Source organism: Manis pentadactyla, chromosome 5, assembly GCF_030020395.1.
Source record: "Manis pentadactyla isolate mManPen7 chromosome 5, mManPen7.hap1, whole genome shotgun sequence".
NCBI classification, from domain to species: Eukaryota; Metazoa; Chordata; class Mammalia; order Pholidota; family Manidae; genus Manis; species Manis pentadactyla.
Window position 1 is genome coordinate 149,440,921 of NC_080023.1, and position 27,485 is coordinate 149,468,405.

Below are 27,485 nucleotides of genomic sequence, written 5' to 3' on the forward strand. Positions count from 1 at the left end.
AGGGGAGAGGGGTGCAAAAGGAGGGCCTGGTGATTGGGCATTGGTTGGGCCTTGGGGGATGTGGAGGAAGGGGATGGGAAGACCCCAGCCTACCTGAATGGGGTGATAAGGGTGGGGATCATGACTTTCTTCTCTAAACATTTTGCCTAGCTTCTATGCTGGGCAGCGCTGCAATTTCCTGTTCATCTACCCTAGGTCAAGGGTACAGCTCCAGACCTCCAGCTACTACTCACAGCCAAGGCTGTGACTGTCCCAGGCAGGGTGGAGGAAAGGGGAGACAGGCTGTGAGGCCTCCCATCTCAAAGACCAGAAATAAAACTACCCCGAGGGTTGCATTTTCTAAATCAACCCAGCAGGTGTTACCCCCTCAACACACACCTCTGCACGGTGTAGGGAGAGTGTGTGTTGGGTGACGTTATATTCTTGAATCCTTTGAAATCCCATAGTCAGAAGTCATGTCTGGGCCCATGAAAGGAGGCCAGGCCACATAGGGCTCATTTCAGAGTATCCCACGTATCAGCTATGTGTATCTTCCTTAAGCTCCTATTGCCAATTAGCCCACGGATTATGTGTGCAAGTAAAAAACAGAACAAACAAAAACCTATTTAATATCAATAAGCTAAATAAATATTTGCAACCATATTCTAAGAGGAGCAATTCTTCTCATCCAGCCAGGCCCTGGTTACAATGACACTTCTGGACCACAGAAGGCTCCATCCTCCTACGAGAAGGAACGTCCTGGCCCTAGACCATACACATCAAGCTCTGGGCTTGCTTAAGGAGATCTGGTGTGACCCTGGGGCCTTGGCAGAAGAGGAGAAGAAATAATTGCATGTGTGCAAAATTCTTCTGCTTCTCTAAGCCTATTCCCACACAGAATCTTCTTTGGGGACTAATTTTCTAGTGCCTTTTCTGTCATGGCTTGTGACATGTTATATGGTTTGTAAAAATTTGTACACAGTATGAAAAATTCAAACAAAGGAGAAAATTCAAATGGTACAAAATAGCAGTGAAAAGTCAGTCTCCCACCTCACACAAACCTTCAGGACCCCTCCCCAGAGGCAGCCACTATTATAAATTTATTGCATATTCTGGAGATAGTCTGTAACAGTCCTAGCTAATAGAAATATAGTAAGAGCCACATATGTAATTTAAAATACTATGTTAAAAAAGTAAAAAGAAACAGATGAAATTTTAATGTTATTTAACCTAATATGCTCAAAATATTATCTCAAAATATTATCAGTATACAAATTATTAGTGAGATATTTTACATACTATTTTTTGGTGACAAGTCTTTAAAGTCTAGGGTGCATTTTACACTAATAGCACATCTCCATTTGGACTTGCCACATTCAAGTGCCCAATAACCACATGGGATTTGTGGCTACCATTGTGGACAGTGCAAGTCTATACATTTACAAGCATTTGTATGCCCATATTTTTATAAATATACAAACAGTATAGGAAACATCATTTTACGCCTTGTTTTCTTAGTTTTACCTGGAGATGGATCCATATTAGTGCCATAATGGTATAAGTTTACTCAGCTCCTTAATTGCATAACATTTAGATTATTAGCTTTTACAATGATGCAGCAGGTATGCATAAAATAAATTCCTAAAGAGGAACTGCTAGGAGGTATGGGGTTTATTTATTGATATCTCCTTTTCCCTTTTATGAATCTCATCTCCTCAAGATGATTGCGCTATTGACAAATAGGGACCAAGTCATTTATTTCTCTTTCCAGACTCCCAGCACCTTGCATAGGCCCTAGCCCAAGGTTTGCCTCTGACCCCAATATCTCCCCTTCCAGAGATTTCTCTTAAGGAGATAATAAAAGTACACACAGACTATGTTTATTGAGTCATTGTTAATAACAACAAAACACGCAGAGCAAGCTGGATGTCCTTCAATAGGAGAACAGCCAATAAGGGTGGTTCCTCTACACTGTGCAATACTTGCAGCCTTTAAAGAACAGGCGTTTTGGGGTATGGATGCCTGGCATCTGGTAGGGGCCTGGTAAGTAACTATTGATTAATAAATGATTACATACTGGGCTCTTGGAAAATGGTCTAAGGGTTCCTAGAGTAAAAGAAGTTTCAAACTACTGATGTAGATAATTATTGACATGAAAAGATGTTCACAATATGTGCTAGAAAATATTATGCTAAGTGCGATCCCATTAAAAACAATATGCACAGGAAATTATCCTAAAGGACACCATCAACAGAACAAAAAGGCAACCTACAGTATGGGAGGATGTATTCATAAATGATTTATCCAATAATGGGTTAACATCCAAAATATATAAAGAACTCATAAAACTCAACACCAAAAAAACAACCCAATTAAAAAATGGGCAGAGGACCTGAACATTTTTCCAAAGAAGAAATACAGATGGCCAATAGGCACATGAAAAGATGCTCCACATCACTTATCATCAGGGAAATGCAAATCAAACCAATGAGATATCACCTCACACCAGTTAGATTGGCCAATATCCAAAAGATAAGAAATAACAAGTGTTTGTGAGATGTGGAGAAATGGGAACCCTCCTACACTATTGGTAGGAATGTAAAATGGTGCATCCATTATGGGAAGCAGTATGGAGGTTCCTCAAAAAACGAAAAGTAGAAATACCATATGACCCAGTAATTCCACTCCCAAGAATCTACTAAAAAAACAAAATTCCTTATTTGAAAAGATACATGCACCCCTGTTTATTGCTGCATTACTTATAATAGCTGAGATATGGAAGTAACCAAAGTGTCCAGCAATAGATAATGAAGATGTGGTACATATATACACAATGAAATACTATTCAGTCATAAAAAGAAAGAAATCCTGCCATTGTGACAACATGGATGGATCTAGAGGGTATTACGCTAAATGAAATAAGCCAGGTGGAGACAGACAAATACCATATGATTGCACTTAATGTGGAATCTAAAAAAAAAAACAAAAAAATGAACAAAACTGCAGTAGACTCATTGACACTAAGAAGTGACTGGTGGTTACCATGGAGGTGGGGGTACAGTGGGTAGGTAGGGAGGGTGAGGGGGATGAAGCAGCAGAAAAATTCTCAGTCATAATGTAAGTTGGTCACAGGGATGGTAATACAGCATGGAAAATATAGTCAGTGATCTGTAACATCTTACTATGTTGACAGATAGTAACTGCACTAGTCAGGGTGAGGATTTAATTATATGGGTAACTGGTGAACCACTGCCTTGTATACTTGAAACCAATATAATATTGTATATCAATGATAATTCAATAAAAAAGTGTCCTACAAGGATATTCTATGAGTAGTTGAATTAGAGGTGATTAAAGGCTTTTATCCTCAAAATTTCCTGTATTTCAAAATATTTTCCAAAGAACACATACAATTTTTAGATTAAGTAAAAGAACATGATCTCAATCTGGCAATTCCTCAAATGATGAAACAGTTACCATAGGATCTAGCAATTCTACTCCAAGTATATACTCAAGAGAAATGAAACATATGCCTACACAAAAACTCGCACACAAATGTAAACTTAGAGCAGTATTATTTATAATTGCAAATGGCAGAAACAACCAAACATCCATCAGTTGACAAATAGGTAGACAAAATGTCATATATCCTTGTAACTGAATATTATTCAGCTATAAAAAAGAAGGGAGTATTGTTAGATCCTACATTATGGATGAATCTTGAAAACAATGCTAAGTGAAAGAAACTAGTCATAGAAGACACATATATGATCCCATGCATACAGAATGTCCAGAACAGGGAAAAGTAGATTGGTGGTTGCTTGGGGCTGGGAAAAGGGTGGGAGTGGGCAGGGAAATGATAGCTAAAAGGTATGGGGTTTCTTTCTAAGGTATGAAAATGTTCTAAAATTGTATACTTTAAGTGAATGAATTGGTTGGTATGTGAAATATATATCAATAAAGCTGTTAAAAGAATATTCTATGAAGGATTGGAGGAGAGAGAAGGTATTTCTCTTGGGACTCTGGGCTCTAGGAACCCTGGGGATACACTCAAAGGGTAGGACAACCTCTTTCCTGCTTACTGTACCCATAGCCCCACCAATAGGCCCACGGTATCTTCCACTTCCAGACTCACCCTTGGTGCCATACAAAGAGCACTGGCAGGGCCATTTCCAGGACAGAGAAGCCACACACAAGTGCTGAGGGCATAGCCATTTCCAGACACCTGCTCTACCCAATGCGTGAAACAGTGTACAGGGCCCATTTCCACTCCCTCTCAACTGAACATTGCCTGGACATATCCATGGGACCTCTGGGAGCCCCACCTCCCTTTGTAAGCACCATCTTTTCAATTTACCTTAGGGAAGTCTTCCTTCTTTTGATCTAAGCTGCCCCAAGTTGCCCACTAGGCCTAATACCCATTACACTTACCTAATCACTATCCTTCATGACCCTCAGCAAGCTTTCCATTCTCCTTTTTTAAAATTTTTAATTTTGGCATCATTAATATACAATTACATGAGCAACAATGTGGTTACTAGATTCCCCCCATTATCAAGTCCCAGCCACATACCTCATTACAGTCACTGTCCATCAGCGTAGTAAGATGCTACAGAATCATTACTTGTCTTCTCTGTGTTATACTGCCTTCCCCATGCCCCCCTATATTATGTGTGCTAAATGTAATGCCCCCTTTTCCCCTTATCCCTCCCTTCCCACCCATCCTCCCCAGTCCCTTTCCCTTTGGTAATTGTTGGTCCATTCTTGGGTTCTGTGAGTCTGCTGCTGTTTTGTTCCTTCAGTTTTTTCTTTGTTCTTATACTCCCGAGATGAGTGAAATCATTTGATACTTGTCTTCCTCTGCCTGGCTTATTTCACTGAGCATAAATCCCTCTAGCTCTATCCATGTTGTCACAAATGGTAGGATCTGTTTTCTTCTTATGGCTGAACAATATTCCATTGTTATATGTGTCACCTCTTCTTTATCCATTCATCTACTGATAGACACTTAGGTTGCTTCCATTTCTTGGCTATTGTAAATAGTGCTACAATAAACATAGGGGTGCATATGTCTTTTCGAAATCGGTCTCCTGCATTCTTAGGGTAAATTCCTAGGAGTGGAATTCCTGGGTCAAAAGGTATTTCTATTTTTAGCTTTTTGAGGAACTTCCATACTGCTTTCCACAATAGTTGAACTAATTTACATTCTCACCAGCAGTGTAGGAGCGTTCCCCTTTCTCCACATCCTTGCCAACATTTGTTGTTGTCTGTCTTTTGGATGTTGGCAATCCTAACTGGTGTGAGGCGATATCTCATTGTGTGGTTTTAATTGCATTTCTCTGATAGCAATGTGGAGCATTTTTTCATGTGTCTGTTGGCCATCTGAGTTTCTTCTTTGAAGAAGTGTCTATTCAGATCCTCTGCCCATTTTTTAATTGGATTATTTACTTTTTGTTCGTTGAGGTGCATGAGCTCTTTGTATATTTTGGATGTTAACCCTTTACTGGATATGTCATTTATGAATATATTCTCCCATATTGTAGGATGCCTTTTTGTTCTACTAATGGTGTCATTTGCTGTACAGAAACTTTTTAGTTTGATATAGTCCCACTTGTTCATTTTTGCTTTTGTTTCCCTTGCCCGTGGAGATATGTTCATGAAGGAGTTGCTCATGTTTATATTCAAGAGAGTTTTGCCTATATTTTCTTCTAACAATATTATGGTTTCATGACTTACATTCAGGTCTTTGATCCATTTCGAGTTTACTTTTGTGTATGGAGTTAGACAATAATCCAGTTTCATTTTCTTACATGTAGCTGTCCAGTTTTGCCAACATCAGCTGTTGAAGAGGCTGTCATTTCCCCATTGTATATCCATGGCTCCTTTACTGTATATTAATTGACCATATATGCTTGGGTTAATATCTGGACTCTCTATTCTGTTCCACTGGTCTATGGGTTTGTTCTTGTGTATCAAATTGTCTTGCTTACTGTGGCTTTGTATAGAGCTTGAAGTTGGGATCAAGATCCCCCTGCTTTATTCTTCCTTCTCAGGACTGCTTTGGTTATTTGGGGTCTTTTGTGGTTCTATATGAATTTTAGAACTATTTGTTCCAGTTCGTTGAAGAATGCTGTCAGTATTTTGATAGGGATTGCATTGAATCTGCTTTAGGCAGGATGGCCATTTTGACAATATTAGTTCTTTCTACCCAAGAGCATGGGGTGAATTTCCATTTATTAGTGTCCTCTTTAATTTCTCTTAAGAGTGTCTTGTAGTTTTCAGAGTATAGGTCTTTCACTTCCTTGGTTAGGTTTATTCCTAGGTTTTATTCTTTTTGATGCAATTGTGAATGGAATTGTTTTCCTGATTTCTCTTTCTGCTAGTTCATAGTTAATGTATAGGAATGCTACAGATTTCTGTGTATTTTGTATCCTGCAACTTTGCTGAATTCAGATATTAGTTCTAGTAGTTTTAGAGTGGATTCTTTAGGGTTTTTTACATACAATATCATGTCATCTGCAAACAGTGATAGCTTGGCTTCTTCCTTACCAATCTGGATATCTTTTATTTTTTTGTGTTGTCTGATTGCTGTGGCTAGGACCTCCCATACTATGTTGAATAAAAGCGAGGAGAGTGGGCATTCTTGTCTTGTTCCCGATCTTAGGGGAAAAGCTTTCAGCTTCTCACTGTTAAGTATGATGTTGGCTGTGGGTTTGTCATATATGGCCTTTATTATGTTGAAGTACTTGCCCTCTGCACCCATTTTGTTGAGAGTTTTTATCATGAATGGATGTTGAATTTTGTCAAATGCTTTTTCAGCACCTATGGAGATGATCATGTGGTTTTTGTCCTTCTTTTTGTTGATGTGGTGGATGATGTTGATGGATTTTGGAAAGTTGTACCATCCTTGCATCCCTGGGATGAATCTCACTTAGTCATGGTGTATGATCCTCTTGATGTATTTTTGAATTCAGATTGATAATATTTTGTTGAGTATTTTTGCATCTATGATCATCAGGGATTTTTGTTTGTAGTTTTCTTTTCTTGTGGTGTCTTTGCCTGGTTTTGGTATTAGAGTGATGCAGGCTTCATAGAATGAGTTTAGAAGTATTCCCTCCTCCTCTATTTTTTGGAGAACTTCAGGGAGAATGGGTATTATGTCTTCTCTAAATGTCTGATAAAATTCAGTGGTGAACACATCTGGTCTGGGGGTTTTGTGCTTCGGTAGTTTTTTTTATTACCAATTTAATTTCATTGCTGGTAATTGGTCTGTTTAGATTTTCTGTTTCTTTCTGGGGCAGCCTTGGAAGGTTGAATTTTTCTAGAAGCTTGTCCATTTCTTCTAGGTTATCCAGTTTGTTAGCATATAGTTTTTCAAAGTATTCTCTAATAATTCTTTGTATTTCTGTGGTGTCCATTATGATTTTTCCTTTCTCATTTCTGATTCTGTTTATGTGTGTAGATTCTCTTTTTTTTCCTTAATAAGTCTGGCTAGGGGTTTATTTTGTTTATTTTCTCAAAGAACCAGCTCTTGGTTTCATTGATTTTTTCTATTGTTTTATTCTTCTCAATTTTATTTATTTATTCTCTGATCTTTATTATGTCCCTCCTTCTCCTGACTTTGGGCCTCATTTGTTCTTCTTTTTCCAGTTTCAATAATTGTAACTTTAGACTATTCATTTGGGATTGTTCTCCCTTCTTCAAATAGGCCTGGATTGCTGTATACGTACCTCTTAGAACTGCCTTCACTGCATCCCACAGAAGTTGGAGCATTGTACTGTTGTTTTCATTTGTCTCCATATATTGCTTGATCTCTGTTTTAATTTGGCCAATGTGTTTGTGAGCCTTTTTGTTTTCTTTGTACAATTTATTTCTAGTTTTATACCTTTGTGATCTGAGAAGTTGGTTGGTAGAATTTTAATCTTTTTGAATTTACTGAGGCTCTTTTTGTGGCCCAGTATGTGTTCTATTCTGGAAAATGTTCCATGTACACTTGAGAAGAATGTGTATCCTGCTGCTTTTGGGTGTAGAGTTCTGTAGATGTCTGTTAGGTCCATCTGTTCTAATGTGTTGTTCAGTGCCTCTGTGTCCTTACTTATTTTCTGTCTGGTTGATCTGTCCTTTGGAGTGAGTGATATGTTGAAGTCTCCTAAAATGAGTGCATTGTATTCTATTTCCTCCTTTAATTCTGTTAATTTGTTTCACATATGTAGGTGCTTCTGTGTGGGGTGCATATATATTTATAATGGTTATATCCTCTTGTTGGACTGACCCCTTTATCATTATGTAATGCCCTTCTTTGTCTCTTGTAACTTTCTTTGTTTTGAAGTCTATTTTGTCTGATACTAGTACTGAAACACCTGCTTTTTTCTCTTTGTTGTATGCATGAAATATCTTTTTCCATCTCTTCACTTTTAGTCCGTGTATTTGGGTTTGAGGTGAGTTTCTTGTAGGCAGCACATAGATGGATCTTGATTTTTTATCCATTCTATTACTCTGTGCCTTTTGATTGGTGCATTCAGTCCATTTACATTTAGGGTGATTATCTATAGGTATGTACTTACTGCCATTGTAGGCTTTGGATTCGTGGTTACCAAAGGTTCAAGGGAAGCTTCTTTACTATCTGTCTAACTTAACTCACTTTTTACATTTTTATAAACACATCTGATGATTCTTTATTTCTCTCCCTTCTTTTTCTTCCTCCTCCATTCTTTATATGTTAGGTGTTTTATTCTGTACTCTTTGTGTTTCCCTTCATTAATTTTGTGGATAGCTGATTTTATTTTGCATTTGGTTAGTATTGGGTTGGTCTACTTTCTTTGCTGTGGTTTTATTTTCTCTGGTGACAGTTTTTAGCCTTAGGCATACTTCCATCTAGAGCAGTCCCTTTAAAATACATTGTAGAGATGGTTTGTGGGAGGTAAATTCTTTCAATTTTGCTTATCTGAAAATTGTTTAATCCCTCCTTCAAATTTAAATGATAATCTTGTTGGATACAGTATTCTTGGTTCAAGGCCCTTCTGTTTCATTGCATTGAATATATCATGCCATTCCCTTCTGGCTTGCTCATTTTCATTTTAAAGGGTCTGTAGTACCTGGTTATTGGTAAAACACCTGGAAAATTCAGGAAAGTAAAAAAAAAGCCCACCCACCATCCATTTACCCCAGCACCCACTGTTTATGATCCAGGATGGGTGACAGGCATGAGGGACATATGTACCTATAGTTATAACCTCCAAAATGTAGACTCGGTTTCCTGAAGATGTGCAGGAAGGAGTCCTCAACTGGATGGACCCACATTCACCTTTGTACAGGGCCATACATACCCATTATGGGCCAAGCACTAACCTGGCCCCCTGCCTCCCACATTTTCTTCTGAACCTTGTGATTAGAAGAATATTTTTTATTATCTCAGGGATGGGAAAGGCCTCTAGTCTAAGTAAGACACAAAACTCAGAAGCAATAAAGGAAAAAATTGACAAACCCGCTTACTTAGAGATTAAATACATCCATATCTAAGACTCCCTAGTCTAAGCTAAAGGACAAGTGGTAGACTGGGAGAAAATATTTGCAATATATTTAAGATTTTATGTTCAGAGCATATGAACAGCTCCTAAAAGTCAACAAAAAGACAAAAACAAGAGAAACATGGGCAAAGAATCTATCTTGAAAATTCATACGATTCAAATTGCCAATACATATATGGAGAGAAATACACACTAAAACAATAGTGTGTCATTACAGTTTCTCTGGCTTTCAGAACAGCATACTCGTTTGATTTTTCTCTCACCGCTTCTGCTGTTCCTCATGTGTTTCTTGTTAGTCCTTCTTGGGCCTTTAATCTTGGACTTAACCAGCACACTGTCCTTGGTATTCTTTTTGTCTTTGTCCACACCCGCTTACTTGAAGCCTCATCCAGGCCCAGGTTCCCAGCCTGTCCTTCTGGGTCACAGCCTTCCTCTCTGTCTGCTCATGCTACTCTAAGAGATTTTTAAAAACAGTGCAATATATTAATTATTTTAAGAATTGGTCATTTTTATTGTGTTTGGTGAAGGAGGTTTCAGGGGCTCATGTGTATGTATGCTCATATATATACATAGCATTATTTCTGTGGGTGCACATACATTTATGGCCATATGCATGGAAAAGCCCAGAAAGTGACACAATGAGATGTTATCAGTTTATGGATTGTGGGATTACCATCAAATAGGTTTAAAATTTATAAAAATAACCTAAATGTGTAACAACAGGCTACAGATTAATGTTCATCCACAACTGGAACAATACACAACCATTAAAAAGTGTGCTGGCAATACTTTATTGATAATGACAAAATTCTCATCACTTAATGCCAGGTAACAGCAGGAGATGCCAGATATAGTCTATACAGCCTGATGGCAATTTTATGCAATAAATTTTTAAAAGGAAAACTGCATGTGTCTAGATAAAAGACTGGAAGGAAACGTATCAAAATGTTACCTGCGCATCTCTCCAGTTGTTGGGGTAAAAGGTGATTTTCAGTTTCCTGTATTTTTCAGTTTCCGCAAGAAAAGTGGGTCATTTTTACCTTAATAAAACAGGAACCACAAAACATAGTTGATTATTCTTCATAAGTAGTAAATAGCTGCCCACCCGGAGCGAAGGCCAAGCACTGCGCCTCTGTCAGCGCCCTTGCCCCAGGTCACTCGGTGCCCGCGCTCAGGCAGGTCCCGCAGGCCACAGCGCCCCGCCGCGGTCGTCCGGGGCTGCGAGGAGGAGGGGTGGGCGCGGAGGGTGGGAAGGCGGTACCGCGCGTCCCCGAGCTTCCCGCGAGATCCCGCTCCGCCCGCTCCGCCCGCTCCGCCCCGCTCGCCGCGTTCCCCCGCTCCCCGCGCCGCGACACTTCCTGGCTTCCGTGCCCGCGCCGCTCGCCGTCCGCGCCCGCCGACTGCCGCTTGCCGCTCAGCGCTGCGCCCGCCGGGGCTCTCGAAGGTGCCCCCGGCCCAGCCGGGTCGCTACCCCACCCGCCGCTCCGCGAGCCGCTTTGTCTCGGGCGGGGCGCGCGGAGGAGGCCGCCAGGTGCCCCCCGCCGCGGGCCCGGGACCCCCGCCCCGGGGCGGCGGCGGTGGCGCCGGGCCCCGGGGCGGGGGGCGCGCCGGGATGGGCCCCAAGCGGCGGCAGCTGACGTTCCGGGAGAAGTCGCGGATCATCCAGGAGGTGGAGGAGAACCCGGACCTGCGCAAGGGCGAGATCGCGCGGCGCTTCAACATCCCGCCGTCCACGCTGAGCACCATCCTGAAGAACAAGCGCGCCATCCTGGCGTCGGAGCGCAAGTACGGTGTGGCCTCCACCTGCCGCAAGACCAACAAGCTGTCCCCCTACGACAAGCTCGAGGGGCTGCTCATCGCCTGGTTCCAGCAGATCCGTGCCGCTGGCCTGCCCGTCAAGGGCATCATCCTCAAGGAGAAGGCGCTGCGTATAGCCGAGGAGCTGGGCATGGACGACTTCACCGCTTCCAACGGCTGGCTGGACCGCTTCCGCCGGCGCCACGGTGTGGTGTCCTGCAGTGGCGTGGCCCGCTCCCGGTCTCGCAGCACTGCCCCACGGCCCTCAGCGGCACCCGCCAGCCCGCCTGCGGTGCCCTCGGAAGGCAGCGGTGGGGGTTCGACGGGCTGGCGCTCTCGGGAGGAACAGCCGCCGTCCGTGGCTGAGGGCTATGCCTCCCAGGACGTGTTCTGTGCCACTGAGACAAGTCTATGGTACGACTTCCTGCCAGACCAGGCTGCAGGGCTTTGCGGCAGCGACGGAAGGGCGCGCAGGGCCACCCAGCGCCTGAGTGTCCTGCTGTGCGCCAACGCAGATGGCAGCGAGAAGCTGCCCCCGCTTGTAGCTGGCAAGTCCGCCAAGCCCCGTGCAGGCCAAGCCGGCCTGCCCTGCGACTACACCGCCAACTCTAAGGGTGGTGTCACCACCCAGGCCCTGGCCAAGTACCTGAAGGCCCTGGACACCCGCATGGCTGCAGAGTCTCGCCGAGTCCTGCTGCTGGCCGGCCGCCTGGCTGCCCAGTCCCTGGATACCTCAGGCCTGCGACATGTACAGCTGGCCTTCTTCCCTCCGGGTGCAGTGCAGCCGCTGGAGCGGGGAGTGGTCCAACAGGTGAAGGGCCACTACCGCCAGGCTATGCTGCTCAAGGCCATGGCCGCACTGGAGGGCCAGGATCGTTCAGGCCTGCAGCTGGGCCTCATGGAGGCCCTGCACTTTGTGGCCGCAGCCTGGCAGAGAGTGGAGCCTTCTGACATAGCTGCCTGCTTTCGTGAGGCTGGCTTCGGGGGTGGCCCAAATGCCACCATCACTACTGCCCTCAAGAGTGAGGGGGAAGAAGAGGAGGAGGAGGAGGAAGAGGAGGAGGAGGAGGAGGAGGGTGACAGGGAGGAGGAGGAGGAGGAGGAGGAAGATGAGGGTGAGGAGGAGGAAGGGGGGGCAGGGGGGGAGCTGGGGGAGGAGGAGGAGGTGGAAGAGGAGGGTGATGTTGAGGACAGTGAGGATGACGATGACGACGAGGAAGAAGAGAGCTCCTCTGAGGGCCTGGAGGCCGAGGACTGGGCCCAGGGGGTAGTGGAGGCCGGCGGCAGCTTCGGGGGCTATGGTGCCCAGGAAGAGGCCCAGTGCCCTACCCTCCATTTCCTGGAAGGTGAGGAGGACTCTGAGTCGGACAGTGAGGAAGAGGAGGAAGATGAGGATGAAGATGACGAAGATGAGGAGGATGGTGATGAGGTACCTGTGCCCAGCTTCGGGGAGGCCATGGCTTACTTTGCTATGGTCAAGAGGTATCTGACCTCCTTCCCCATTGATGATCGAGTGCAGAGCCACATCCTCCACTTGGAACATGATCTGGTCCATGTGACCAGGAAGAACCATGCCAGGCAGGCAGGAGTTCGGGGTCTTGGACACCAAAGCTGAGCCACTGGGCCTAGCTATGCCCCTGACCAGGATGTGGCAGCACCAGCCCAGGGCAGAGGACCCTCCAGGCAGCCACTGTGGATGGAGCCAGAGTGGGGAGCCTCAGATTCTTCAGTGATGTTCTCCGGATCCTGTGATAGGCCCAGTCACCTTGGTAGGGCCTGGGACTGGGATCAGCCTCACTGCCTGCTTATTGCCTCTTTCACAGAGTCCTCTTTCCTCCCCATTTGTCCCTTGGCTTGGGGGACCAGGTGGGGAGGGTGGGGAGCTGTCCGGTGCTACCACACCATGCCATCGTGGACTAGGCCGCAGCAGCAGCCAGGGGTGGGCCCTGGACGCTCCCGGCCAGAGAGTGCCTCTCCCCTCTGCCGTCCACACCAGGTATTTGGTGGAGGGGAACCCCAAAGCCATTCTGGGAAGGGCTCCAGAGGAAGTCCAGCCTAGGCCCCCACAAGGCTGGCAGCCCCCCGCCTCCCTCCCTCATCCCCCAGCCGCCTCAAAAGCACAGTCTAACTCACCGCAGGTTCCTGAGCCTGCTTCTGCCTGCTTCCCCACCTCCCAGTCCCTTTTTTTCTGGCCCAGTCCATGTTACTTTCGCCCTTGGTTTTCTTTCCAGATCGGAGGTTCCCAAGAGGCCCTCCAGGGGCATAATGGGCGCTTCCCTTGTGGACAGCTGCAGGCCCCATTGCCTCTCCTCCCTCTCTGGCAGGGCCCTATCCTGGGCAGGGGGCCTGGGGCTGGGCCCAGAGTCCAGCCTTCCAGCCTCTCCTTTCCCAGTTTGAATTCAATAAATCCGTCCACCCCCCTTTTGTGAGGGTGAACGTTTTAACAGCCAAGGGTGCATCCTTCATGGTCTGGGCTTGCGTCTCTCTTGGGAACATGTTCTTCCCTGGTTCCCTTTAACTCTGGTGGAACATGGAAGCAAATGTTGAGAGGGTGGCCACAGCCCTAGGCCCTGCCTGGGGTGAGGGGCCACCTCCATACCTAAATGTTTTCTAGCTTTGGTGAGGACAGGGTCTTCAATGCACTTGCCAGGGTGTGGGTGTGAGGAAGCTGGTCTTGTACCACTTTGGGGTCAGAGACAAGTTTGGGGTTACTTGGCTAGGACAGGAGGGAGAGAACCAAGAGTCCCTTGGACCAAATTAAACTATTGGCACCTCACCTGGGAACAAGGCCTCTCAAGGGTCTATAAAGTAGGTCCTTGTAGGAGTGGGGCCAGAAGGCAGAGAAAAGGGGTGTTGGGGCAGCTCCTGGGTCCAGTTTGGAGTTTGAAGGGGCATACAGGACATCTCTTGATTGACCTTTGATGCCTTAAGAGGGAGCTCTTTAGGCCTTGCAGTGATTGGAATCTCCAAGCCTAGTAGCTATCCTTGGGGACAGTGGCAGGAGGAAGATAAAATTTATGGGGACTGATTGCACCCCCAAGAGGCTGAGGATGAACTTGCAACTCCCTGTGCAGTGCCCTCCAGGGGGCCCCCCAGTCCAAAGGTGAAGGCAGGCTCCTCTGCTCAGGGCTCAGCTCCTCCCTCCCTGCCCTCACTGAGGCGCACCGGCCCCAGCGGTTCCAGTTAGGGGAGGGCCTGAACTTGAGCAGGCCAGGCAGCTCTGTCTGGGCCCCAAACCGGTTTTCCCACCTTAACTGGGCTGGCATATCACCTGTGTGGCTCCCTCCCTGCCATCTCCTTGCAGCTCCTCTCCACCCTGGAATGTTAAGGGGGGTGAAATCCAGGTTACCTTTTGTCCCTTGCCTGCCTGTGTATGTTCCCTTCTAGAAAAGCAAGGCCACATATATGACTAAAACAAGAAGGTGGAGTGACTGTTCCATACTTGGCCTCCCACACTCCTGGCACTCAGAGATGCCCTCTAGGGATTGAAACTTGAATGCTTTGTAGAGACTAAGTGACAGCAAAAAATAGTTAAGATTCCCCTTACCATCATCCCCCATCCCCATCCCCATATGAGCCCTGGAGGAGACCAGAAAGGCCTAAGGAAGCCCAGCCTACCCCGTGGCCTGCTCTGGTGTAAGCAGGTGGGAGCAGTAGCCTTCTGCCCCAAGTCCCTCACCTCAAAAACCATAGGCCTATCACTTAAATGTTTCCCCTGCCTGTGAGAACACCTCTTTTGCTGGAAAAAAGGTAACACCAGCTGATGTTAATAGGGCTCTTGCTGTGTGCCAGGTACTATACTAAATACTTTGGCTGTTCACAGAGCCTCTATGAGGTAGGCAAAACCATGAGAACACAGGAACAGAGAGGTCCAGTAAATGGAACCGATGACAAATCAGTTTCTAACCCATGGAAGAATAGCTCTTTGGAGGGAGGTGGGTGTGGAAGTGTCTGCAGGGGCTCTTGCAGCTCTCATACCTATCAACTTCCCTTCCACCTATCTCCATACAAATACAGGTCTTCTGTAAATGCCCTTTCCATTCTCCCCATTACTCCATTTAGATAAGTAGGTGAGACAGATCCTCACTACACAAAGGAGGAAATAGGGTCCAGGAGTTAACTGACCTGCCCAAGGCCCTGGCCTTGAGTTCTGGTGTTCTCCCTGGGAGTCTTGGTTACATATTAAATGCCCCACCAGGACACTGCTGGGGGAAGGGGTGGGAGTTGTGATTACCCTTTGAATACAGATCTTTGAGGAAGGACCTAGCAAGAAGGCACTGTCACACAGCCTATCACACATTCCAGATGGGAAGCAGGTGATGATTAATAATGGACACCCACATAAGGCTGACAAACACTGGAATGTTGCCTTCACTTAGGACTGATTGCTTAAGTACCTAAAAAGGGGATTCCAGCCAGCCATGAGGTGCAGGGTTTCTGAAGGCCTGGTTTGCTTTGGCAGGCCCCAGAATGGGCTAGGGGCTTGTCAGTAGGTGGTGTGGGTGCAGTGGTAATTTCTTTGGGGAGGCTGAGAAGTCAAGCCCCCCTACTCGCCTTTTCAAAGTTGGGACATGAGCTAGAGAAAACTACAACTCCCAGAAGCCCCCGTTCCTTACGTGTCAAGGATGGTTGCCATGGTTTCAGAAAACAATATGGCTGCTCCCAGCGGGGACGTAAATCTCTGGGTTAGAGAAGCAGAGGCGGGTCTGGGCGCTCTCAGTAGCGACAGAAGAGGCGTTTGAGGGATTGTGAGGGATCGTGAACTTGGTGCTGGACGCTGCACGGCTGGAACTGCCTGGTCTTGCCCAGGGTACCAATGGCGGGCAGCGTGGACGAGGAGGCGCTGCACCAACTGTACCTGTGGGTAGACAACATCCCTCTGTCTCGGCCCAAGAGAAATCTCTCCCGAGACTTCAGTGACGGAGGTGTGCAACCCAGTGTGTGCGCGTGCCTGTGTGTGTTCTGTGTGTCCGTGTGTGCCTACATGTTCTGTATATGCGTGGGTAAGGTCAGCTTACATACATGGCTTGTGTGTGTGTTTGGGCGGTGTCCTGTAAGACTTCAATTATAAAAGTTGTGTTTTCTATCTCCATCTGTGGGAATATGGGCATATGTGTCCATATATAAGTCTACATGTTTTACCTTTATGCGTGTGGTGTGGGTGTGTGTTTGTGTTTATGTATCTGTGTGTGAGTCTGTGACCCTCTCCTGGGACTTTAATGACTATGATGTGTGTCTATGATGTATTTGTGCATCTGTGTGTGTGTGTGTGTGTGTGTGCTCATTGCTGTATTCTATTGTATGTCTTGTGGGAGCCTGAGCATGTGTGTGTTCATGTGTGTTCTAACACATTCTGTCCTGTATGGATGTAGAGTGGTCCTTATGTGTATATGTGTGTCTTTGTGATTGTGTAGGTGTCTGTATGTCTACAACTGTTTCCTGAGATTTTAATGACAGTGTGCATCTCTGTATGTGTATATTGGTGCATATGTGACTCTGTGCTTGTGTGTGTTTGCTGGTGACTGTCTCTTGGAATTCCAGTGATGGAAGTATGTGTCTGTGTATCTCTGTAGTGTATGTGTGTGTGTATGCACACTATAGATGTGACTGTGTGTGTGGCCTGTGTATCTACACACTCTATGGGATGTCCATATCTGAGGGGAATTTTATATGTATCTGCTTGTATGAGTCTCTGACTGTCTCCTGGGACTTCGGAGCTGGAGTGTGTCTGTATCCATGTGAATGCCTAGGGTGGAGCTCCAGACTGTTAAAGGGCCTGTTGGAGACTCATTCTCTACTAGAGGACCAGATACCTTAGTTTTCATATGATCTGAGTTAATGGGATACAGCTAATGAGTTGGAGAGATGAAGCTCCCCTAGGGTATGCTGGAGGCTTAGTGTCCAGATGATCACTAATCTTGCTTTCATTAACCCCCCTTCCCTCTCCTCCACCACCCTTCCCTCCCTATCATCCTATCCTGCACCTCCATCCCTCCACTTCGCTCCACCACTTTGCCATCCCTGATTCTTCCATCCCACCCATTTCTTCTCCTTACCCCTACTTCACCCATCCCCCTACCTTCCAAGTCTGCTCCTACTCCCCCTCTCTCAGTCCTGGTCGCAGAAGTCATCAAGTTTTACTTCCCCAAGATGGTGGAGATGCACAATTATGTCCCTGCCAACTCTGTCCAGCAGAAGCTCAGCAACTGGGGTCACCTGAACAGGTAGCATAGTACCCGGGCACACTACTGGGATCTCCAGTCCTTACCCTAGGATGCCAGAAGGGCTGGCCCAGCCTCCTCCTCTTCCTATGGTCTCCGCAGCCCAGGCTGGGGCTGCAATGGGGGCAAGGTCGGGAGGGGCAACGCAGACAGAATCAGTCAGTCTGCTAACAAAATCAAGAGACTTTGCACTGGAGAGGCAACAAGGAAACAGGGGCTCACATGCCATGCCTTTCCATTCCCCCAGGGCTGCGCACTCAGGACTGCAACTGCTGGGGTCCCTTCCTTCTTCCCTACCCCCTCACCTCATTCCCCCAAGACCCAGTTGGCCGTCCCTGTGTCTACCCTCCAGGAAGGTGCTGAACAAGCTGAACTTCTCGGTCCCAGAGGACGTAATGCGCAAGATCGCGCAGTGCGCCCCAGGCGTGGTGGAGCTGGTGCTCATTCCGCTGAGGCAGCGCTTGGAGGAGCGGCAGAAGCGCAAGAAGCAGAGCGTGGGCTCCTTACAGGTGCCACCCCACTCATGCTTCTCTCAGTGCTCTGAGGGAGCTTCCCAGGCGGCAGAAGCCTCGCCTTGGCGATAAGTGTGGGAGAAGGGTGCCTTGCCAAAGGGAGCCAGACTTGAGGGACCACAGAAGGGGCTGGGTCTCCGGGCTCCTTGGGGATGGGCGAGGCCAAGCTCACAGCTGACACCAGGGGTTCTTTCAGGAGCTGGCTCCCCAGGATGGCACTGGCTACATGGATGTGGGTAAAGTTACCTTTATTTTTCCTCCTCCTCAGTTTTTCTCCAGTCCTTCCTTTCTATGGTACAGGGGTGCATGTGTATGGGGGATGTTGGGGAGGTGGCAGGGGCAAACACAGGAAAATAGGACTCCAGCGTTGTTATGCTTCCACTTACCTCCTCTCAGGTTTGTCCCAGAAAGCTCGGGGGGAAGATGCCCCGGACACCCAGGGAGGCGGGCAGCTCAGGTAAGGAAGCGCGTTCTTGACCTCAGCAGACCTGGTGTTCTCGCTACATGGGGCTGGGAGGTGAGGGTTGACACTGCTGCTCCTGAAAAGGTAGGGAAGGTGGTGACGGGGGGAGGGGACAAGAGAAGGCCTGGCCGAGGGGCAATGAAAGGGTGAGGATGGAGCCCAATGCCCAGGCCTCCACTAAGCTGCGTTACACCCCAGGGCGGGCCGGCTACCGGCGCCCCGACCTCCGGGGTATAGCCAGGCACTGCAGGGCGATCCTAGCTTCGTCCTCCAGATCGCTGAAAAGGAGCAGGAGCTGTTGGCCTCGCAGGAGACCGTGCAGGTGAGGACACACTGGAAGGTGCAGGGGGCTTGAGGCCTGCAGGGGCGGGGACAGAGGCAGCCGGCCGCTGGGCTTGACCTCTGCGCCGCGGTCCAGGTCCTGCAGATGAAAGTGAGGCGCTTGGAGCACCTGCTCCAGCTCAAGAACGTGCGCATCGACGACCTCTCCCGGAGGCTCCAGCAGGCGGAGCGTAAGCAGCGGTGAGCAGCAGCCCGGGCCGCGAGGGGACGCCCCAGTCCCGCTAGAGCCCAGATACCGCGACCGAAGCACCCACCGACGGAAGGACTAATGGGCGGGCGGAGCCAGCCGCTCCCATGAGCCTCCTCGGACATGAGCCCGCCTCTCTGTTGGGATGGGGTGAGCGTGGGGGGCATTGGGACAGGAATCCCCCTAGTGGAGCTCCTGGACTGAGCCTGCTCCTTCCACTCCATTCGGGTCAGGAGAACAGACCGCTTTCCAGAACCTAGAAGCCACATGCAGAGACCTGGAATGCACTCCAAAGCAATGTCCGACACCAGGGTCTCCAGCTCGGTGCTCCCTACACTGGGCCTCAGGGGGCGGTGCCCCAACTTGATCTACACCCCTAGAACCGGGTGCCCACCCAGCGTTGAGGACAGCAGCATCTCCATCCAGTCTAGTTCTCTGCACCCTGGGCCATGGGGAAGGCTCCCTGAGGCAGCTGAGGGAGTCCCCTTGCCCCTCCTGGGCACTCACCGGGGACCCAACTCAAGGCTGGAGAGTGCAGCAGCTGGAGAGGAGGGAGTGAGGAGTGGGCACAGCCAGGAGTGGAGAAGACATGGCTGTGCCTATGCCAGTCACCCTCCTGTCCTACAGGAGATCTCTGAGAATGACTGGGGGCTTTGGGGCAGGGCTGCCTGCATTAAAGGTGTTGTGCTCTCTTTCCTGCTTCCGCCTTTTCTCTCTGCCTGGATCCCTGAGGACAGTGAGTTCCCGCCCTCCTTGTGCTGCCCCCCATCCCTTCAGCAAAAGAATTACAAAGGCCCAGAATGGGTCTCATTTTGTGGGCTGCTGGGCCCTGGGTGACCACCGCTTGGTAGGCTGATATCACAGAGGTCAGGTCTTGTGTACCAGGACAGCCTGACTTCCAACTCTGACCTTGGACTGATCCCCAAACTCACTCTCACAGTGTCCTCCAACTCTGTCCAACCCAACCCCAAACCCAGGCATCAGATTCTCTCTAAACATAGCTATACAATCACCCTTAACCTGCCCTTGGACTGACCCCTAATTCTGTCCCTTGTATGACTCCCATGCCTGATCATAGATTGATCCCAAGTTCTATGGACTGAGGCCAAGTTTGACTCCCAACATTTTTATCGCATATTTTCTGTGGGTCAAGAGTCCAGGCATGGCTTAGCTGGGTGTTCTGTTTCAAGATTTCTCACAAGGCTGCAATCAAGGCGTTGGCCAGAGTTGTGGTCTTATCTGAAGTCTTAACTGGGGAAGGACTCACTTCCAAGTTCACTTGGTTGTTGACAGAGTTGAGTTCCTTGAGGGCTGTGGGACTGAGGGCTTTAGTTTCTTGCTGGTTGTTGGCTGGTGGCTGCCCCCATTTCCTAGCCATGTGGCCATCTCCACTGTGCTCTTATTTCATCAAAGCCAGCAACAGAGAGAGTTAACAGAGTCTGCTAACAAGATGAAAGCTACAGTCTTATCTAATGTAATCACAGAGTGACATCCATCCCATTTGTCATATCCTGGTTTATTAGAAGTAAGTCATGAGGTACAGCCCACATGCAAGTGGAGAGGTACACGTGGGTGTGAATACCAGGAGGCAGGGATCCTTAGGAACCATTTTAGAAGGTGTCTCTCACAAGGAGAAAAGCAATGAAAGGATAAAATACAGGACAATGGTTCCCTCCAAGAGGAAGCAGAGAGCACATATGCAAGAAGCCCGAGTGGATATGTTATTTGTAATGTTACAGTTCTTGGGGCAGGTGGTGGTTGTACAGATGTTCATAAGCGGACTATTTATGGACAAGTGGGAAGAGGATGTCATGAATCATTATTATGTGTAGTCCAATTCTGTTTACCTGAGTTCCTAAAATAATAAATAAAAATTGATCACTCCTCCTGACCTTGGTCTGAGCTCATTCCCTGCACAAAGCCTGGTCTTAAGTTGACACTGACTTCAGCCTGACTCTCTGCCTTCCCCCAAAATAACCACCTGCCCTTCATACATACTGACCACAGCTCTAGCACCACTATCTTTGCATAGTCTTCACTGGCTCTCCAGGGTTCTGTTCTCTGAACCTTTTAGCCATGGACCATACCCACAGGCTTGTGCATGTGTGTGGAGTCAGTAGCAATGGTTTGTGGACCAGGAGGTGGGGCAGGGCATGTACTGCCCAACAGGAGCACGATGGGCTCAGAATGCAGGCTTGGTGACCAGTCAACCCCTCAACAGTCTGCTGGCCTCCTCCACGGCAGAGACTAAACCAGGTCCTAGAGGTTCCTCTTCCTTGAGTCCCCTCATCCCTATTCCTAGTATGCAGCTATGCCTGAGTCTGTCTCAACCTATAATCATATCTTAAAACCCTACAAATCAAACCCCAAATCACTGGGGAATTTTATTGACTATTTCTTATTTCTTGGGAATAAATATGAAAGTGGATTATATTACACATTATAATTCTGTAACTCTTCTTTAAATATCTTCCTTGTTCCCCAAACTTCCCTTCTGACAGCCACTGCCATATTTCTCCCCTGCTGCTCCCTGTACCCTTCTCCCCTATTTGATCCACACTAAATCTGGTTTAATCTGGTTCATCCATTGATTCCTCAAATGTTTATTGATTGTCTACTATGTACTCAATGACAGGGACACAAAGATGAGTATAAAAATTTCTCCCCGCCAGTGTTCACAATCCTAGAAGGGGAGACGGAATGTAAAACAGTACTTAAAATGTTTTGTTCCTTAATGTTTTAAATAGATCAAACGCATATAATAATAATTTAAAAACCCATGAAGTCTCCTTGGTCCCCACACACCTTCAATAGATAATTTTATTTTTAGTTTTTCTGTATTTTTCCAGAGTGTCTTCAGGTGAATACAAGCAAATATGCACATTTATTGCTATCTTGCTTCTCTTTTTTTTTTTAAACGCAAAGGGGAAGCATACTACTTACTCTGGTCTGCATCTTGTTCTTCTTCTCAACGAGATCCCTTGTAGATATGTGATGGTTAGTGTTATGTGCCAACTTGACTAGGCCATAGGGTGCCCAGGTATTTGGTCAAACTTTAATCTGGGTGTTTCTGTGAGGGTGTTTTTGGATGAGATTAACATTTAAATGGATAGACTAAGTAAAACAGATTGCTCTCTGTAGTGTGGATGGGCCTCATCCAGCCAGTTGAAGGCCTGAATAGAATAAAAGGGCTAGCTTGAATAAGAGGGAATTCCTCCTGCCTGATGGCCTTTCAACTGGCTTTTTTTTTTCCTGCCTTTGAAACATTGACTCTTCGTGTGTCTTGAGACTGCCAGCCTTTAGACTGGAACCAAACCATCAACTCTCCTGGATCTCCAGCTTGCTGACTCATCCTACAGATCTTGCAACTTGCCAGCTTCCATAATCACGTGAGCTAATTCCATATAATAAATCTCTTTCCCTCATTGGCTCTGTTTCTCTGGAGAACTTTGATTAGTACAAGATTTTTCCATGTCAGTAACTTGAAGACTTCCTGTTGTTAAAGCTGTATCAAATTCTATTGTCTGTAACAAATTTATTTAATCAGTCCTGATTTATACACACGTGAGTTGTTTCTAACCTTTTGTTATTAATAACAATAATGCAACAATAAATAACCTCATACACTCATAATTTAGTATTGTGTACAAGGAATCTGCATGAAAGAACTGGGGTTGTGGGTCAGAGAATATATGCATTTGTAAACTTTATAGATATTGTGAAATTGTCCTCCACAATGGCATGGCTCAGAGCAAAGATTGAAGATAATCTTGCTGTCCTGCTTTGGTCTGCACTATTGTGTTTTTATGGAATTGTTAACTTTTATATTGATGAGGATGTGAAGCAACTGGCACCCTCATACTCTGCTGATGGGAGTGTGGGTACAACCGTTTCAGAAAACAATTTGGCAGTTTCACATGCAATTAAATACATATACCTATGCTGTTGTATCAGGGTTCAGTCAGAGAAGCAGAAAGGATTCGTTACAGGGATTCGATTTTGGATAACTATTAAGAAGCCTTTGTAAGGCTATTGTTCTGCATCTGATGCTGGAGCTTAAAGTCCACAGGTCAGGAGCTGGAAAGGGAAGATGTATATAAAGTAGGGAGAGAAAGGACAGACAAGCTGGAATCCATGATCCTAAGCTAGAACCCTTGAGGACCAACTGGAACTCATGTCAGTTCCCACTGCCACCAAACTTGATGATGTGGGTGTCCTGCAGGTGTTGGAAGCTGGTGCCCTTTGTTATCTGGTGCAGGAGTCAGAGAAGCCTAAGGAGGATCCAGGGACTGTGGAGCAGCTGCAGGCCTGGCTGCTACCCCATATCAATTAGACGAGCCAGAAGATCAGCAATGAAGTGCATGGGCTACAAAGCTCCTGTCTAGACCTTGCAAGTGTAAAAACCAGTATAATCACTGCTTTTCTTCCACCCTCCAAATCTCAGGCAAAAACTTCTGCTGTGGCCCACCCTAACTGGAAACCTACGTGGAAGTTCATTCTGGGAAATACAGTTCACTATAGCTAAGTTGACACATTATAAAGTCACTGTAAGGTTGGAGGCACCAGAGGGAGGAGTGAGCACGTCGGACACTGATGACGTGCCAAAAGTCCCCAGATGCTGCCCCCTCCCGACCTGAAAAATGTGCCTTAGGCTAGCCAATCCTCGTGCTGCTGTAAATCTAAGCTCTGCCTCCCCCTACCTTATTTAAAAACTCGCTGCCTGCCCTGCTGAGTGCGATTTCCCCAGCCTCCATTTCCATAGACTGAGGAACATTGCCTGGGAATTGCGCTCAAATAAACTGCCTGGCCCTTTGTTGCCTCTCGTCACCTGCTTATTTTGGCTAGAATTTATCTTACATTTGGTGCCAAAACCCGGGAAAGAGCATGAGCGTGCAGCCCTGACTGGCCATCGGTGGCCCTGCCTCCTCCTTCCCCGACCCAGGACCTCAGCCTGCTCTCTGCTGCGTGGACTATTTTCCGGTGCGTCCCTCAGTTTCCCCCGGTCTGTCTCCCTTCTTAACTCTGTTTCACCTGGTCCGTTCAAAATCGTAGCTACGTCCATGTTAAGGCATTCGGCCCACCCTCGGCAGGCATCCGGCCCACACCTGGCCCTGCGGTGTGAGAGACTTCCCTACCCCAGGCTCCCAGGATGTCTCCCCTGACTTGGCGCGCTTGGGATGCTGGGCGCTCCTCTCAGCGAGATTAGTTGGGAGAGTGACACAAACATGGGGAACCAGCCCTCAAAAGCAGAGGCTCAGACCCCGTTGCGGTGTCTCATTTCTAATTTGGCTACTCTATATTTGTCCTGGGAAGTTCACAAACGGAAGCTAGTCTTTCTTTGCTCTGAGGCCGGGCCTCAGTATCCCTTGGACAATCAATCTCGCTGGCCCCCTGAGGGAACTTTCAATTTTGACCTCCTCACCGACTTGACTAATTATTGCCACCAGAGTGGAGAGTGGGATGAAATCCCATATGTGCAGGCTTTTTAGACTTTGCGCTCCCACCCAGACCTTTATGTTAAGTGTTCAATGACTCAGGTTCTCCTGGCCCAATCTCCAGTTAAAGATTGTCAGCCTCTTACTCTGCCCAGTCCTTCTTCCTTTTCAGATCTGCCGGAGAACCTTAGTCTCTCATCTCTCTCACCTCGCTACCCCCACCCCTCTCTGCCACCATCTTTAAGTTCTTTGTCCTCCCCTGCGTCGCTGCCAGCTTCAAGTCCTTTGTTCCCAGCCATGCCGCCTTCCTGCTCCTCTCCTCTTCCGGTGGCTGCACCACCCCCTCCCCCTCTCCTTCCACCTTCACCACCCTCTTCCCCCACCAGAACACGCTCCTCCCGCCCTCCGGTTCCGGAAGCCACGGACAAGAAGCTAAAAAAGAAAGCAATTAAATATCAGTAACTCAAATCTTTATATCAGTTTGTCTGTCTGTGTATATGTTTTTATATGAAGAGTGTTGCTAACTGTAGTCATTATGTCTCAATTTGTATGTTTGTGTGTCTAAGTGTGTAAATGAAAAATATTTTCCTACCTCCGGATGGTATTAATAAAAATTGATTTAAAAACAAGCGCTTGTGAAAATTGGGCATTCTAAAACTTCCAGAAAATCTAATAAAAAATATTAAGCATTAGTGCTAATTTAAGTTTAACTGAAACGGACATGTCCTTATAGTTATCAGCTGCCAAAGTTTACTTAGTCATTTAAGTTGATGTTATCTGTTAAACATTTCAAGAAGATGCTTAAAGAAAAGCTTGACTTTGTCTAATGTTTAGTAAAAGTTTTGTAAGTAATCTAGCATGGTTGCTAAAAATAAGTAAACAAGTGTAGCAAATAAACATCTTAATAATAATACTGTATTTATGTATAACAGTGTATATATATATGCAAACAGCATGAGAACTTTTGTAATAACCAAAATTCTTAAAGTTTGCTAAGCTATATAGACATATTTTGTGCCTAATGAGAAATTGTGCTGTAAAGCACATTTCCAAAAATGATAATATACGTTCATAGATGTATCAGTCTGAAGAATGCTAATATAACAGTTTACAGTGGCCTATTTTTCAGTGTTCACTGGAAGTTAAAGTAATAGTCTTAAGTTCTAATGAAAACTACTTAATATAATAAGGAAAATATTTATGTATGCTAAGATGTGTGTTTTAATAAGAGAAAGTATAAAGAATGGAAATTGGTTTTGTTGAGGGTAAAAAAAAGTAATTGTTCTAAAGTACAGCTATTTATTTAAAGGGGGAGAACGCTGAATGTAAAGAGAAAGTTGTAGAAAGCTTGTAGAAAAACTGATATAGTCATGCTATGTGAAATTAAAGCAAGTGAGTCTTGATATCAAGTACACAGCAAAATTAGAATTTTGTTTTCAGTTAAAAAGACAAAGTTTTCTTAAACTGTTAGTCTGCTCTTAATGTTGAAAAATTCAAAAAGGTGCTTTTACCTCTAGTTAACCCTGATGTTTTCCAGAGGGCCCCTGGAACATATCAGAGGAATTTTTTTCTCATTGGAGAAAATATTTGGCTAATTTGGCTTATTTATCTGATATATATTTACCTAGAAAGCACTGTCAAAAGGAATGATGCTAAACTTTCTTACTGAATGTTTTGTGTTACAGAAATATCCAAATTTCCTTATGACAACTGTCTTACAGTAAGCTCTCATCAGATCTTTAACCATTGTCATTTGTAAGTCTTTTGTCATTTATAGTCACTGTTTTATTATTCCTAAACTAGTAAAGAACTAGATTTCAGCCAAACAGGTATTGGTTACATAAGATTAAGTAAACTAAGAGATATGATTTTGTGACCCTTTGTTTCAAATGTTGCTGATAAAGTGTTTAAAGCTTTTTCTCTTAAGCTGACTGACAACAGTTTTGTAAATGACAATACCTTTATGAGCAGAATTGAAACTTTATCTTTCTCTCTACCTGATCCCTCCAGAACTTAAAAACTCTCAGTGACTATTTTTATATTTCATGGCAGCATGTTTATTTGCACAAGTTCAATAAGAATCTACTTTCCTTGTAAGAGGACCAATTAAAGACACTGGTTATATTGCCAAGGCTTTGACTGGAACGTCATACCTGAGAGACACGTGTGTAAACTCAGATATGAACAGACAGCTTTAAGGAACAAAGATTGACTTTATAAAGCCAACAAAGTCCCTTAGACAAACTGGCCTGGTACCTTGCTTACAGAGTTCCCAGCAGCCTTACCAGGTGAGTAAGGAAGGTCACTTCCTGGCAGGTGCAGGAACCTCAGGAACGTCTTAGAAACCTCAAAAAGAGAGGAATTCATCCAAATCTACAGGTACTGCAGGCACAACCTGATGGCAAGTCTGGCTGGGCTGTCTGGCCTCAAGAGGCCTTTAAAAGTTCAATCTGAAATTCCTTACAAAAAGTTCCAGCAAAGCACATTTTAAAAATCCCATGTAATCGATTATTCTTCTTGCTGCACTTGTGCAAATAATCAAGCCAACTGTTAATTATTTTCTTAATCTAGCTACTTCTAATAAAAATGAGGGTGAGGGTGATTTTAGAGAAAAGTATTGTTTCAATAATGCAGTCTTATCTATACTAAATCCTAATACTAGTCATTGAGATGTAAACTCGATCCAGAATTCTAGTTTCCCCATGATACCTGGCTATGATTCTCAATTAGACTCTTCATATTCTAGTTCTCATATTCAGTCATGCATTCTTAATCTCAAGTTTGTCCTTCCAGAATAGAAGCGCCAACCTTCCGAAGCCCTCTCAACTGACCAGTGATAGAAACCTAGCTGCACCCCCTCTCAGCATGAAGCAGCCAGAGCAGTCCTTACCCCTTTTCCCTGGCAGCAGCTAGAGTCTCTATCTGTAGAAGAGAAAATGAGATGGGAACCATGGGCTTAGACAGAGTGGGGTGGGGTGAGAGCCTCTAGAAAAGGCAGAGCAAGATGTTTGCAGTCAGAGCA

At 46.1% G+C, this 27,485-nt stretch overlaps 2 protein-coding genes across 2 annotated transcripts; both read left to right on the forward strand.

Moving 5' to 3' along the window:
- Positions 1–10,622: 10,622 nt before the first annotated feature.
- CENPB (centromere protein B) lies at positions 10,623–13,754 on the forward strand. The gene has a single exon (XM_036924584.2). It carries the CDS (start codon positions 11,119–11,121, stop codon positions 12,916–12,918), a length of 1,800 nt encoding a protein of 599 aa, XP_036780479.2. The 5' UTR covers positions 10,623–11,118; the 3' UTR covers positions 12,919–13,754.
- A 149-nt stretch (positions 13,755–13,903) lies between these two features.
- On the forward strand, positions 13,904–19,720 carry SPEF1 (sperm flagellar 1). The gene is made up of 7 exons (XM_036924585.2): positions 13,904–16,228; positions 17,416–17,527; positions 17,877–18,033; positions 18,233–18,272; positions 18,433–18,493; positions 18,698–18,821; positions 18,918–19,720. The coding sequence occupies exons 1-7, from the start codon at positions 16,120–16,122 to the stop codon at positions 19,023–19,025; spliced, it is 711 nt and encodes a 236-aa protein (XP_036780480.2). The 5' UTR covers positions 13,904–16,119; the 3' UTR covers positions 19,026–19,720.
- The last annotated feature ends 7,765 nt before the right edge of the window (positions 19,721–27,485 follow it).